The following is a 14,905-nucleotide window of genomic DNA, read 5'->3' as shown; positions in this document are numbered from 1 at the left end:
ACTTTTACTCCTGGCTGAGGGAGACTGAATGCAGCATGGACCGCTGCCTTTGCCCTCTCTCGCCTGGAGACCCGGTGTGTAGCACGGCCCGCATCACTGCCGGCAGCCACTACCGCACACTGATGGATCAGGCCTTACGCATCCCTGCACTTCTGGGCCTGAGATTGGTGTGATAGCCTACTGCCTCTCCCGGGCTCCCCCACCATCACCGTCTCCCTCCTGATGGGGGACAGATAGAATATACCTCGCCTCCCCTCAAGGCCTGTGGCTGCATGAAGGCCCGCAATCCCTGGGGCCACAGAGGAGGCGCGATACTGTCAGTCTCCTGGGGAGCTATAGTCATTTGAATCACTCCTGCCGGGACGAGCCTAGATGTGATGCGGCCCGTGTGCCACCGCCTGCTACTACGCCTGCATGGGGAGACACTTCTGCCTGGGGAGCCTAGATGTGGTGTTGGCCCGCGAGCCGCCACCTGCTACAACTCCTGCCCAGGGGAGCTTGAATGTGGCGTGGCCAGGTCTGCTGCCCGTGTACCCTTCCACCCAATCAGTGAGCATGGCGAAGTCCGGGGAAGTCGGACACCCTGCGGACAGCTCACCAACAGGAGACTGGGTCCCCAAGGACACTGCCGTCGCGAAGCAGATATGGCCCCCGGCATCAACGTGTGCGGCTTTGCCTGCACGCGTGCGGATGTGTGCTCTCTGTCCTGAGCGACACTGGGCTTGAAGAAAGGTATATAGGTCACGATTCTCCCCAAGGTAACATGGAACCTTGATGGTTACCCAATGCTGTAACCCTGCATGGCCTCATCCTTCAAGTGGGCCCAGTATAGAGACTTGCAGTCAGTGCTCCGTTGTCTCTACCATCGCCACCAATCCAACTGTATAAATGTAAAATGTGTAAACTGTCAATGCTTCAATGTGTGCTGTGGGCCTAATTGTAAATAATGCTGTGCGTTTTGTTGTTGTTTGTTTTTACCCTTGGCATGGGATGTTGTAACTAGAGCTCCGTGCCAGGTCACATGATTGTGGTCACGTGGAACTGCCTAATAAAAGGGTTTGAGCGGTCTCCTACTCGGCAGTTAGTCAACCACCAAATGGCGTGTTTGACTAACTGCCAAATGGCGTAGCTCGCAGTCATTGTGTTGTGTGTTGACTGCACGGTTAAGGCCCATAACAGAAAGGGGGAAAGAGTAGATAGGATGGGTCCGGTAGTCCTTAACTTAGTGGGCAATGAGCAGACAGGATGGAGCTGGTCCTTATTATAGGCACATGCGTGAGCAGTCGGGATGGGCCGGGAGATCCTTGCCTGTAAAGGAACTGGTAGACGGGATTGCTCAGAAATGCTTAGGTGGGGCGGTCTCATTTTCGTCCAGTCTGTGGTATCTTACTTATTGAAAGGATGCAGGGGGGGGAGTGGAATGAATGGCTGCGGTCAGTGGCTATCCTTGCAGATAGTTTGTGTTGCCCTGACTTGGCGTCCCCGCCCTTTGTTTCGCTGTCCATGGCTGTGCAAGCTCACTTCTTGTTTCCTGTCCTTCCTGTCTCCTCACAGGACCCCTTTCGAGCAGGATGTGGAGCACGTGAGGCACTTCGGTGGATGTCAAGGTGAGTCCGGAGCCGGCTGAAGCCGCTCCACGTATTCATCTAGCTGCATGTCCATGGAAATCCCTCCCACTATTGACACTGGCTGCTCCTCCCCGGGGGCGGGAGGGTGAACGGGCCATCATGCCATACCCTAACACCAGAAACCCTGAGTTGCAGTTAATGGTCATCAGGCCAAATCCTAACATCAGTGGCTCTCCTCCTCCATGGCATGGAAGGATTAGAAGGGTGGACCCCAAAATAATCAGCACGACAATAGTTCAAAACTTCTGCTCTCATACAAGTCCTGTCGGATGGTGCAACGTGTATCATTGAACGGTGTGGTGGCCCACGGACCGGGAGCCACCTTTGCTGCTCAGAGGCTGACCGATGGGTTCCGCAACAGGCCGGTGCTTCTGAAAGGCCAGCTGGGCTGGGGCATAATCGGTCACATATCAGACTGGTCTAGCCTGCCTCAGAAAGGCGGAAAGAGCGGGTGAGGCTCCAGTCCTAGGCCGAGCGCGCCTGGGGTGCTCACCTGCACGGATGCATGCTTTCGTTGGACAATGTGTTCTCAAAGCAAAGTGACAACGAAAATTCGTCATATGTTTCAAACCAGTTGGTGTTACATAACGAACATACAAGTATCAAAGTGCAGCAAACCCGGCAGCTGTGCTCTGCGGCGCAGACTATGTGAGAGAGCAGTTGACCTTGGGAGTTCTTGTTGTTGCAAGTCCGAATGGGTTCGCCCCCACCTGAGCTCCGCTTCCTCTCATATTCTGACTTTATTTTTCTCCCCCCCCCCCCCGCCCTCCCTTTCCGTCCTGCCCTTCTTTGCTGGTTTCCGGTGCAGACTGTTGTTTTCTGGTATTGTGCTCTCTTTCCTGCTGCTGCTGACTTCCATTTGATTTATTTTGTATTTCTGTAGACGTGGTGACCGCCACAGGAAATCACAACACTGCTGCTGATTCCGCTTATGGTCAGTGATCTTTTCAGTTCTCCCCCATTTTCTCTCCTTTTCCCCTGCCTGCTCCCAAGCCCCATACCCTCCTCCCCCCCCCTCTTGCTCTGTGAAAGTGCCTGATTGTCCAGACTGTCACTGGTGAACACAGCACTTGCTCCGAGTTGTTGTACAGCCTCCATCTCTACCTTTCAGAAGCTTAAGTTCAAAAAGGCATGGGTCAAACACAGGCAAGTAGCCAGACTCTAAAAGCAAAGACCAAACTGGAGACTACGTAGAGTCTACATTGTTGCCAGTCCTACATTGTTGCCAGGATCGGTCTGGGTATAGGATGGCTCCTGAAATGCAGGTCCAACATGCTAGTGTGGGCCAATTGTTTTGGGCCAAAGAGGGCAATTTGATGATTTATTTCACAGTGCAGCTAGTCGCAGTTTTAACCGGTGTTACCGAACACACATTCTTAACATGCATAGTTTGGAACACATTTTACGAGAACATTGCCTCTTTGATACTAGTGAAGCAGTTTGTCACAAAAGACACAAATGGACATTTGGACTGCGAGCCACTTTTTCATTGGTGCCCGCCCAATTTTATGCCACCAGCCCAACCCAGATTGTTACAGCAGGCAGGCAGACTAGACTGCGGGCTCACCGCCCTTAGCTACACATAATCTCCAGGTTATGTGGGTCAACCTTTAGTTACAGGGAAATGTGTGGTGTACAGTATTTTTTATTAAATGGACACAACAAGTCTTGTTGGAGTTTGGGTCCTTTTCTCCAGGAAAGGGACAGAATTGCTAGGCCCTGTTGGTCTTTTCGTGTGAGAAATGGGCAGACTGAATGGGCATGGGTGATTTGCAGGAAGTGGCAGGATTTTCTTCTGAGTGGTCCTGCTATCAGAATCTATGCACCTGTATTGCGATGAACAAGTGTGCTAATTCTGGAGAGGGGGAAAGGGGTAGAGGGGCAGAGGGAGAGAGAGTGAGAGACATATATCCACAATGCATTCCTAATGAAATGGCCTCCACAGACAGATTGTATGTTTCTAAGCCTAAAAAGGGATTCCCACAACGTATGGAATCAGCCAATCAGAGGGGCCTATTTGTGTTCCTATTTTCTCTACCCAGGTAATGAGCCTTAGAAATGGATGGCTGTGAGCGGTGCTCGCCCCTCCGCACCCCACTAGTTTGACCCTGAACTTCTACATACCCTGTTTCACTTCCCTTTGAGCAATGCCAGTTCACGAAAGTGCCAGTCTGAAGACACTTCATCACTGAACCCCTGCATGTCTGTGCCTGCAGATATCCCAGCCTGCCTGCTCGAGGCTGCCTGTCCTGGAGCCTCTGCATGCCTGATCCAACCTCCATGCACTCGAACCTCGCATGAGTGTCTTCTGCCTGCCCGACGCCCTGTCTTACACTGCCCCTCCCGCTTATACTTGGTGTGCATGTCCCAGACCCACATTAACCTCACTACAGAACAGGGGGGGGCCATAGGGAGCCTGCATTGTTTTGATGAGCCGTGCATGTTGAGGCCTGGGTGCTGCAGAGCGCACAGTCTGCAGCACATGTGTCACCCACGAGCAAAAGCATGGCTGTGCTGGCCTGTAGTGTTCCATTGGCCTACCTGCTGTGCTTAGCTGATGGGCAATCGTTCACACTTACCAGGTGACGTCAGGGGTACAGCCTCTGTGTCCCTTTCCTTGACTATCCTAAATTTGCTGAACTGATCGCTCGCACTGCATCTCACCGGGCTTCTTGGTCGTGACTAGGCTAGTCCTCACCAAATGGTTTTTATCGGAAGCATATTGTGGTGCTCGCGGACCGTGCAGCGTCATTCACGCCCTCTTTTCCGCGTATCCACTTTTATGGTAACATTAGAAGTATAGGCAATTTAACAGTTACAGGGCACAAAAAATGATTGCTCGGGCCCTGTGTGGCAGAAGACCCCCTAATGTGCATACGTACAAACATCGTAATTGATTTCACAGAAAATAACGTAAGGCAGCGTCAAGAGTTTTTGATACTCTTGAGCATTATTGGTAGTGAAATAAAATAAAAAAACTTTTCACGTGTAAACCAAGAGTCAAATAATGTTGTCGAGTACAGTACACGAATGGTCATAATCAGTATGTACGTAGGAACACTAAAGTCGAGTTTATCAAACCATGAGGGGATTTCATTTTTAATTGCTAAAGCTGCAAACTCCATCACTTCTAGAGACTCGATTGGCCCACTATCACACAAGTTTTTTTTTTCTTCATAACTTTATTTTTAGATGTTACACTAATATATACAATATGTCAAATACACCACAAAATCAAAGAAAGAGTGGACAAAAGTACAATGCAGTTCCCTTTAAACCAAAATAAATAATACTACAAATGCTGCGAGGACAATAGCCAATCAACAAAGTCACTTATACAACAGGGAAAATAATACAAATAATCAAATGAATACACTGTACTACCATGGAAGCCCGTAGCAATGTAACTAGTAAAAGAAATTAAATGGACAATCGAACATTAATTGCGCCCAATCACACAACCAAACGGTAGTGTAACGATAACCATGCCAGAATCCTCCATCTAGATCATTAAAAGACGGCCAAGCCTCCCCATAGCTACCAGAGCGATCTTTCTTCTTGTACATCACTTCTCGTAAGTGGGCAGTTTCACTAGGTCATTTAGACATTCATCGATCTGAGGCTTTTCCTAGTTTTCCATACCTCGGGAACGCGCCCCTGTGCTTTGATCCATCTGGAGAAAACATGCGAACTGAGAGCCGGAAAGGATCCAGGAAGGATGCGGCAGAGGCTTTTAGCTGTCCTGCAGAGACTGTGTGCGGGAAGTGGGACACAACGATGTAAATCGGGACAGTCCTGAAAAATACAGGACGGGTGGCAACCTCACTCGCGACTGTACCAGTCCGATTTCTCACCTTCCGTTGGGGCATGCTCCAAGTGGTGCAGAGATGGACTGGCATGCCAGAGATACGGTGATGGCTCTAGGATACACATGGGCAATCACGACATGAGTGTGCGAGTCCCCAGGGAGCAATTCTGAAGAAAGACGCAGGAAATGGCATCATAAAAGTGAAACTAGTGCATGCTGGAGCCACATTTAGTACGGTGTGTCATATGGAGGAGGACTGGCACCCAGGATGAGTCCATGCATCGATTATATATGAACCCAGTGATATTACACCGCGTACACAAAGCAGCGTGCGCGTAAGGAATACCCATGCCTGTTCTTTATAAAGCAGGCTGCATAGGACCAAACAATGCGCAGTAGGAAAAGGATGCGCAGCTGGGCCAAACAAGCAAAGCTGCCACTAACTCCAAAGAAAACAAAAGGTAACTGAAAGAGACAACCGGAAACTAACTGTTAGAAAAGATACCCAAACATCATTAATCAGAAAACACAATGAAGACTGGACACAACTTAAAGACCGCTAAATAACCTCGTGGGCAGCCGTGTTCACGCCGGCTCAAATAATCTGCAGGAATATTGCAGCAATACACACATATCCAGAAAAGTAAACCTTTAAAATGACACTCAAAGTTGTCCTAAGCAAAAGCAATTCTGTCTGAAGCAGTCCCCAAGCAGTTACCCATGCAGACGCAACACATGCATCGTCAGAAGTAAATCATTGGCAAAGTGTAGCTATTGCAAAGCAAGTCACTCCTGCGAGGCAGGCATTCATGAAGTAAAGAGTATATAAACTGTAAGCGTGCAGAAGTACGCGTCTGACATAATTGTGGCATGTTTGTTGGCAAAGACTTTTATTTATATAAAAGTAAAAGAAAAGGTTCTACGAGGGGTTGCGCTACCTCAACAAAAACACTAAGGACTCTGTCAGGATGTCCAGTAAAGTAAAATGTCTGCCGTCCTGTGTCAAAACCTATTTCAGTCCCTTACACTCTAGACTAACTAAGGAAAAACTGGGTGTCGTCTTGATCCAGGAGGTGGCGCCTCTCATTCTGAATACAGATTTCAAATGTTCAGTTCTTGATGAGAAAACGCAATGAGTGGTTCTTTAACTTACAAGTTATTGATCTTAAACGCTCTTCCAAATGTATACAAAACATAGTTCCCAAGTATCGGGGGAGGGGGCGTCTCTTCCCCTGTTACTTCTCCAGCTCACAAATGTAGCGTCAAGTCTAGTTCACTGCCAGACTTGACTGTAGATCTTAGAATTCCAGAAAATCTCTCTTTTGTCAATGTGCCCTCGTCCCCTTGTTTTAGCTTCTTGCACCTCTCTTATGTGGGTCCCAGGCCCCTTCTGGGCTCTCTCGGGATCTCCCTGACTTGTTCTGTAGCTTGTTTGTCCTTTGTGTGGGTCCCAGACCTCTTTATATTATGATATGTCAGTGTCGATGCACCTGTAAAAATTGCACACGTCATATATGTTTGTGCATCATAGAGAACAGAGTGTGATGCTATAATATGCGTTTGGGTGAAATGTTTTCCTTGAAATGCAGAGCAGCAGAGCAACGAATGAGTGATCAAGCTGTAGTAGGGCACAGGATAGATGAGCAAGAGAAAGTGAGCAGGAGAGTGAAATTTCCCCCCGCCACCCCAGAGCACTACTCGGATGTGAGTCTCATGAAAGTCCCACGATAGTTCCAAAGTGGTGATCAAAGCAGGACCTACAATCTCACACGCAAGGGTGTTCTAGAAATATCATTAAGTAGTGCAAAACTGTGCAGTGGCTTCATCAAAGAGTGAGTTGCTCCCGAGAAGCACGCTAAGGGAGAAAATATCTCACTCCCAAAGTCTTTCCTCTGCTCCTCTCATCCATGCTGTACTTCAAATTCGTGTAACCATGAGTTTTCATGGGTGGAAAACCATAAGGTCTGCAATGGGTGTTTGCCTAGTAACCACAAGGGAATTCAATGCCATGCCTTTTAAAATGTTCAAGCCAAAGACACTCAAGCGTAGAAAGGAAAAAACAATGGGTGGCCAATCCCATGGAGGCCGACAGATTAGTAAGGCGGCGAACACAGTGTGTTGAGTAACTCTCGTGGGATAAAAATAAATTCAGACTCCAAAAACAGGGCACAGGAGCCACCATACAGTAAAGGCCACTGCTCCCACCAACTGGTCTCACCATACTGTGCCCAAAATATCTCCCCCCACTCTTGCAGCTCAGATGAAGTCCCTGGAAAAAATGCATATCATGCAACAAGAGATGCGTACAAGGGAGATGATGCTGTAAGAGACAGTTGCACCAAACTCCATAAACCTTTGTGAAGCAGGTGCTTAAAAATGGCATTGCAAAGACTGTACACTTAATACATGACACTGAATACAGCCTTGAAAGAGGTCATGCAAGTGAATTAACTCTATAGATGCTTGATGCAGTAAGACACCAAGCTGTGAAGATAGCTGGTGCTAAAAGAGGGCATGGTTCCAAAAGTCAGAACACAGATATAGATGCCGGTAAAAAGGTGCAGCATGCACAAGTAGTGCATGGCCTAGAAGCACAGAGCACACAAATCTGTTTGGAAACAGGAAAATGCTTAACAGGCAGCCTTCAAGGCCACATCAAAGAAGGAAACATGATACAGAGAGAAATATGCAGGGCACTGCTTAGATATACTGTAGTTTTGACAACGTAGCATAGAAGAGTCAGACAGGGAGATTTATACCTTATCAAGCTTCTGACACAGAGGAGTTTCTAGAGGCTGTACCAAGAATATCCACTGCCCCCCACAAGGTATCTATGATACAAGAACAACTTTGACACAGCCTACAGGGTGAAAAGGAATAATTCCCAGGAGCATCTCTGGAATGAGGTAGAACATGTCTGGGAGTACTATGAAACAGGCACCCAACATTGAGGGCCTTCTGATGTCTGCATCCTCAAATAAAGATCAAACAAAATACTCAATGGTCATGAGAAGGGAAGCTACCGGGGGTATTATTAAAGCACAGAAAATGAGGAAGATGATGTCCTTGTAGAAGCATTGAAAGAGCTGAAGCCTGTCGCACAATTCTAACCAATAATGGCACAGATCCTGCACCAGCTTAAGCATAACATGGAAGACCTTTCCTGCATGCCAATTTCAGAAATTATAAAGAATATATGCCCAGTGCCACAAGATCCGCTGTTTATTTAGGAATAACCGAGGGCTCATTATATTGTTACTCCGAAGACATCTATTGTATCGACATCTAAGGAGAGTATGTACATTTATGACAATGGGCAAAAGATGGCCTCTACCGTTCATCAAAATGTTTCTGGAAAAAGCGAATACATCCTTACTCCAAAAAGACTGCACACTAAGGTCAATCTTAGACTTGAGATGGCCCTGCAAGTTTGCCATAACTCATACAATCTGGATGGAGACTCGCAGGTCATCCCCTTGCTCCAACAGGGAGATTGCATGGCCACATGTTTCATGAAAGATACAATATTTCATATTTTAATGCACCAGAAACACAATACCTGAGATTTCAAGTGGGTGCTTATCATTATCAAGTCAAGGTATTGCCATTCAGAATACCATCAGCACCAAGAGGGCTCACAATGTTGCTTTTGGTTGTGCCAGTACATCTACATAGTCATGCAGCACATGTGTACCAACATCTAGATGGCTCACTGACAATGGGGAAGATTCTCAGTCATGGCAACAATCGCAAAAGCGCCACAGGGAAAGTAATTCCCTAGTTTGGTTCACAATAAATTTTGAGAAGTCGAGCTTCATAACAACAATGTTTTTAGAAAGGAGATGAAAACAGCTATCACTACAAAGTTTCCAAATACGACTGAAGGGGATACATGTGTTTGTTAAGACAGCAACACTACCATAATATTTTACATCATCAAGCAGGGAGGGATACTGCCCTTAAACTGATCCAATAGCACAGCAAGTTAGGCATTTGTGCTACCAAAGAATGCTATGTACAAGCAGACATGCAACTGCTTACCAAGTCAGGAATGTACTCTACCAGAGCAACGGGAGCATTTCTATCCAATGTTCCACTAGACAGCATATGCAAGGCTGTAATATGGAGTTCCACAAGGGAATCTAAAACAGTTTCAGAAGCTGAAAAAGATAACCGTTACTTACTAGTAATAGTGTTTTTGCGAAAGGTAGCTGCTTAAGTCACATGCACTCTACTTAGCTTCCCTACTGGGTGGTACATGAAAAGGAGAAAGAATGTTCAGCAACACAGATGTACACATATAGCATCAATAAACATTATTCAGATAAAAACAATCCTTAACAGTGCATAGCACAAAATACAAGATTAGATGAAAAGAAAACCATAATTATCATAGTCACCAAATCATTCTAAAGCATAACTTATTAATATATACATATATAAAATGCTCTTGTATAAAAAAACGGATCTAATAGAGCAACTATTAAAATACATAGAACACAAATAAAGAAACCCGTTTAAAATTAGGCATCTCGGCTCTTAACAACTCTAGAACTAAACATTTTAGTTCCTTTGTGTACATTTATTATAATTTGTCCGGGGAAAGTCTTTGGTCTCGATTGATGCAGAGAGATAGTATTGTTTTTTTATTTTTTATGTTACAGATGCAACTTTTGTTATAGATGCTGAGGAATTCAATTTTAGTATGGTTTATTTGAAATCATTTTAGTACTTATGTTAGTTTGACTTCATTAGTGTCTTCTTCGTTCGTGTTTCTATCTTTTATACTTGTTGCACTTGTCATTGTATTCTTCTTTTGTCTTTTTCTCTGTTATTGTTTGTGTGAAAGGTTTGACTTTGAAACCAAATCACAAGAAAATGGGCACTTAGTCAGCTAAATCCAGATAATGTCTGATTTTCCAAGTCTTTACAAAATAATTAGTTACTGCAATTGTTTTAAAAACAGGTCTGCCAGATTTATACATGTATAAAGCATCTGTTACATTCATTGCATTTGGATGTCTTTAGAGCAGGCTCAAGCCAGAGTTTCCTGAGCTTTTCGTAAAGAGGAAACAAAAATAAAAAATGACTAATCTCGTCCCAAGATGCAGTGAAGGTGAACAGAGGTAAAGTTCCTAAATGAAACATTTTTACTAATGTAGGATGAGTTGCATCTAAACCCTGTTTAATGGCTGAAGTGTTTTTTATCATAAGATATTAGGAGGATAGACTATGGCAGGAACAAGTAATCAGGAGATCTTTCAAGAACCAATCCTCCGTCCTTTTGGAGCGAGGACCGAAATAAAAAGGGTCTTTCTAAAAGGCTGATAATCTCAAGGTCGCAAGCATGGGGTCGCAAGCATGGTTTTCACAAAGCGAAATCAAGGCATCTTCTCGAACCCAGCCAAGCAAACGCATCCTGTAGTGCTTCACAGAAGGTTAATGGGTCTTTTCTGTTCCTATCTTAAGCTAATACAAGAGTGGTTTAAGTTTAACAGTATAAGATGCCAAATAATCCTAACAAGGGACAGAAAGGGTACTACCAGTAAGGCCTAGCAGCATTTTTAAGATTGTTTTATTCATGCACAAGCTCCTGGACTTTACAATGCCACAAATCTCAGCTCCATAAATTGTGGCAGGTGGTACATGGACACTGTACACCTTGATAGCATGTGAGAGGCCTATGCCCCCAAATCATTTGACAAAGTTCACTACTGCCTCACATCTCCTGGCTAAAACGAACACACTTTTATCAATCTCCATGGACTACTTGGTGGATTTATGAAACTGTATCCTTAGTCACAACTGTCAACATCTTGAATAATTTCTCCATTCAGGCTAGATAATAGTGACATGGACACAAGCCCATCTCTGGTTTACATGCCATGACCTTTGTGTTTTTGGTGTTTACTGTAAGGCATTTTTCAGAACAGGCAGCATAAAATGAATTAAGTTACCGTTGTAGGATACAGGTAGTCTTGGAGATGTGTACTGCGTCATCAGCAAAAAAGAGGGCACCAAGTTTATGGCCTGAATGACTCAGTGCATCTGCCGCCAATAAAACAGCAAAGTCATTAATATATAGCAAAAATTATAAAAGAACTAAAACACATCCCTGACTGATGCCCTTTTTAGTATTAAATTATTGGTTACATTCTCCTGCAGGTCCACATCTTACATAAGCAAAATTATTCAAATCAAGAGACTGTACTATCAAAAACAAACGGGGAGGGATTGATCCATTTTCAAGGACTGACCAGAGATTTGTATGTGTACCAGAGTTGTATGTGTGGATAGAAAAGTATCCATCTTATTTCAATTTGATCTCAAATGTGCTGCGTCCTTGTACCAACAGCATGTAAATACACACAAAACGGGAGACAAACAATCAGAAAATAATAGTTTTTTTTGTATAGTTTAGTAAACCAGTTGTTACACAAGGGACCAACCACTACATATTGGACTATGCATAATATATCACTCAAACGGATAAAAGCTGCAAAAAGAATATCACTGCAAAGTACTGTTTACCTTATACAGGCTGATCACATATTGGCAAACTGCTGGAGGTTATTTTTTGGGTAGTGCTTTGAGAAATTGAAGGTTTGATGGGGCTGGTGGAAATAATGTACTATTTGGCCTGTTGCAAGGCATCCAAAAAGACTATCTTGGTGCACCTGCATTAGTGTGCTTATGCATCTCTACAAACTGCAATTTTGGACTAAAAATTGATCGTACATACACAAAAATCTAGAATGAAACTCAACCGTACCCGAGGAAAGGCATCATTACATTCATTATACATCCCTTAAATGAGAGACGTATCGGTGTTTGCTATGTCATGACTTCTGGCCACTCCGTAATATGTTTGTGTGTATTTTCAATGTTCAGTCTTCTGCTTGTATGTTTCACAAAGTCATTTAGTTGTGCAATGTTGGATTAATCCCTGCACTAACCCTCCACCTTGCGTTGTCCTTCCTCCAGATAGCTGCCAAAAACAATTGCAATAGTACCAGAACAACTGAGCAAAGGCCTTCTGAGAGGGCAAGAGTTGGGTTTGTTGCTAGTGCTGTAAAAGCTGTGTCTTTTTTGTTGTTCTTTGAAGCTGTGAATATGTGCCCGCTATGAAAAGTTAAGAGGCCACCAAATAATTTCATCCTGGCCACTGAATGACTAGGAGCATCACAGTTTGGTCCATTGACCCAGACGGACCAAACATGCTAGGGCATCCAATGACAAAATGCTGTCGCATCGTGAGTCCAGCCACAATAAATCCAGTGAACTCTTGATTCTCATCTATCCTTCCGTTGTCTCTTTCCTGATCATCTGTTTGTTGCTGGTAACATAGGTGAGGCTCCACCCACCCGTTCCTCTGCTATCGCCACCACCAGCACGGCGCCATTCCCAAGGGTCACAGGTCATTCCCAGACAGGCGCTGCCCACGACGACCTCCCTGCCTTTGGGAATCCGCTGTCCACCCTGCGGATAACTGTGAAAACTCAGGGTAAGCGGGTTTACATTGGCCAACGCCTAGGCTGTCTGTGTCATTAATAGTTAGACTGTGCTTTGTAGATGCTTCTGCTGGCAACCCCGCTGTCCTTCCATCTTCCGGTCTCCTCTTCCAGCCCACATACCCCATTGCTGTAAAATGTAACACCTATTCCAGCTTCAATTTCAATTCAGGGTCAAGGCTCTACATTCTTAATCTCCGGTTTTGAGCAATAACCCTCTCCCCAGAACCTTATTACTAACGATGAACGTCTACTAATTACCTGCTGAGAAGAGTGAAGTTGAATCCACGCAAGGAATATCTTGATTGTCCCTGTAGTTCACTTTAGGAAAATGGCATTGCTGTCCCCATAGTATCCGGGACAAGATAAAATGGCCACTTACCTAGCTGTCCCCATAGAGTCCTAACATGCAATACAATTTGAATCTCACGCAGTTATGCTAACATGGCTGTGCAAATGGAAGGCCAAGATATAATAACATTAATTTTCCTGTAATGGCTAGAAATTCAATAACATGGCTTTTCCAAAAGGTCCAAGAGATTAGAGAGCCTGGATGTCCATGTAGGTCCCAGAGATAAAATAACATTACTTTTTCTACAGTGGATAGAAAGCATAGCATTGCGTTACGTTAACATGAGGGTCCCCAGAGAGCATAGAGAAAAGATGCTGTGCTCGGAGATGAGATACCATGTTTGTCCCCATGGTGACTCATAATACGGAAACTGGCTCTCCCTATAAAGGCCAGTAATGAGACGACAATGCTGTTCCAAAAGTATATTGTGATTGGTTAACATGGCTGTCCCTAAATTACCCAGATATAAAGCAATGCAGTGGTCCCTGTGATGTTCAGAGATAAGGTTCCATGGCTTTCACCAGAGAGCCAAACTGAAGTATAATGTGGTACTAGGGTGCCCAGAGATGAAGTAGCATGTCTGTCCCCCTAGCGTACTGCAATTAGATAAGCCGGTGGCGTTAAAGACCAGACCTACAACAACAATGCTGTACCATTGTACACTCTGATAAGATAACAGGGCTGTCCCTATAATGACTAGAGATAAGATAACATTGCTATCCTTTTAACCACCAGATATGAGATCACATGCCTGTCCCACAGCTCGCTGCACTAAAATAACATGGTTGTTCCTGTGGCATTCAGATAGATGAAATGGCTGCCCACACATTGTGCAGAGATAAGACGGCACAGCTGTCCCTGTACAGATTCAACATAAAATGAAAAATGGCGGCCCCTGCATTTCACAGAGATAGTATAACATGGCCGCCCCATCAAGCACTGCAATAAACCAGCATGGCTGTCGCTATCATGCCCAGAGATACTATAACATGGCTGCCCTTGTAGTGCACTGCAATAGGCTGCTCGTGTCGTGCTTTTTTTGTTTGGTTTTGTGCACTCATGCGTATGTCTTCATAAAACGTTGTCCTGTGTTTATGTCCCGTCAGCATCACTGAACTCTGTATCTGAGAATGTATATGTATTTCATGCTTCATCCATGTCATAATGCTATTTTTCTGTTTCATCCACATCGTTCACCTCTTATTGCAGCGGGACCACCTGGGAAGCATTATTCTTTCCCACTACCTTTCGAAGACTGCTACGGCTGGACCGGGCCTTCATATTCTCCTTGATGGATGTGGAGGATAATGCATGGCCAGCCAATATCCCCCGTAAAATCTATAGGGCTACATTTTTTGTGTAATATTAGTGTATATTTTTGAGGTCCTGGAATATTTTCCACGTTTTTTAGAAAGACGTGATGTCACAACCCAATTATTGTTTATGCTTTTCTCTTGTGCATTATAAAATATTCAGTCGAAAGGGCTTATTTTTCTTTAGGCTCCATGTGTTTTGCCATGCAGTGCAATGCAGTCTTTCACTCCAAGGGCACTACAGCCATAACGACAGGCAGGGGTGGACTGGGAACCAAAGGAGGTCCTGGAAA

The 14,905-nt window shown here is 44.8% G+C and overlaps 1 protein-coding gene across 7 annotated transcripts in view; it reads left to right on the top strand.

Moving 5' to 3' along the window:
• SEMA6C (semaphorin 6C) overlaps positions 1-14,905 on the top strand; it is a 471,162-nt gene that overhangs the window by 444,979 nt on the left and 11,278 nt on the right. For 5 of the 7 annotated variants that reach the window (XM_069649822.1, XM_069649813.1, XM_069649807.1 and 2 more), the window contains 3 exons: positions 1,555-1,607; positions 2,512-2,562; positions 12,785-12,940. In XM_069649822.1, coding sequence (XP_069505923.1) covers positions 1,555-1,607; positions 2,512-2,562; positions 12,785-12,940 — 260 coding nt within the window. The remainder of the gene's footprint in view (positions 1-1,554; positions 1,608-2,511; positions 2,563-12,784; positions 12,941-14,905) is intronic. The other 2 variants (XM_069649829.1, XM_069649833.1) reach the window with 2 other exon arrangements.

This window comes from Ambystoma mexicanum, chromosome 1p, assembly GCF_040938575.1.
Source record: "Ambystoma mexicanum isolate Mex_15411 chromosome 1p, UKY_AmexF1_1, whole genome shotgun sequence".
In the NCBI taxonomy this organism is placed as follows: Eukaryota; Metazoa; Chordata; class Amphibia; order Caudata; family Ambystomatidae; genus Ambystoma; species Ambystoma mexicanum.
The sequence above is the reverse complement of the archived record's forward strand: the minus strand, read 5'-3'. Positions and strand labels throughout refer to the sequence as shown.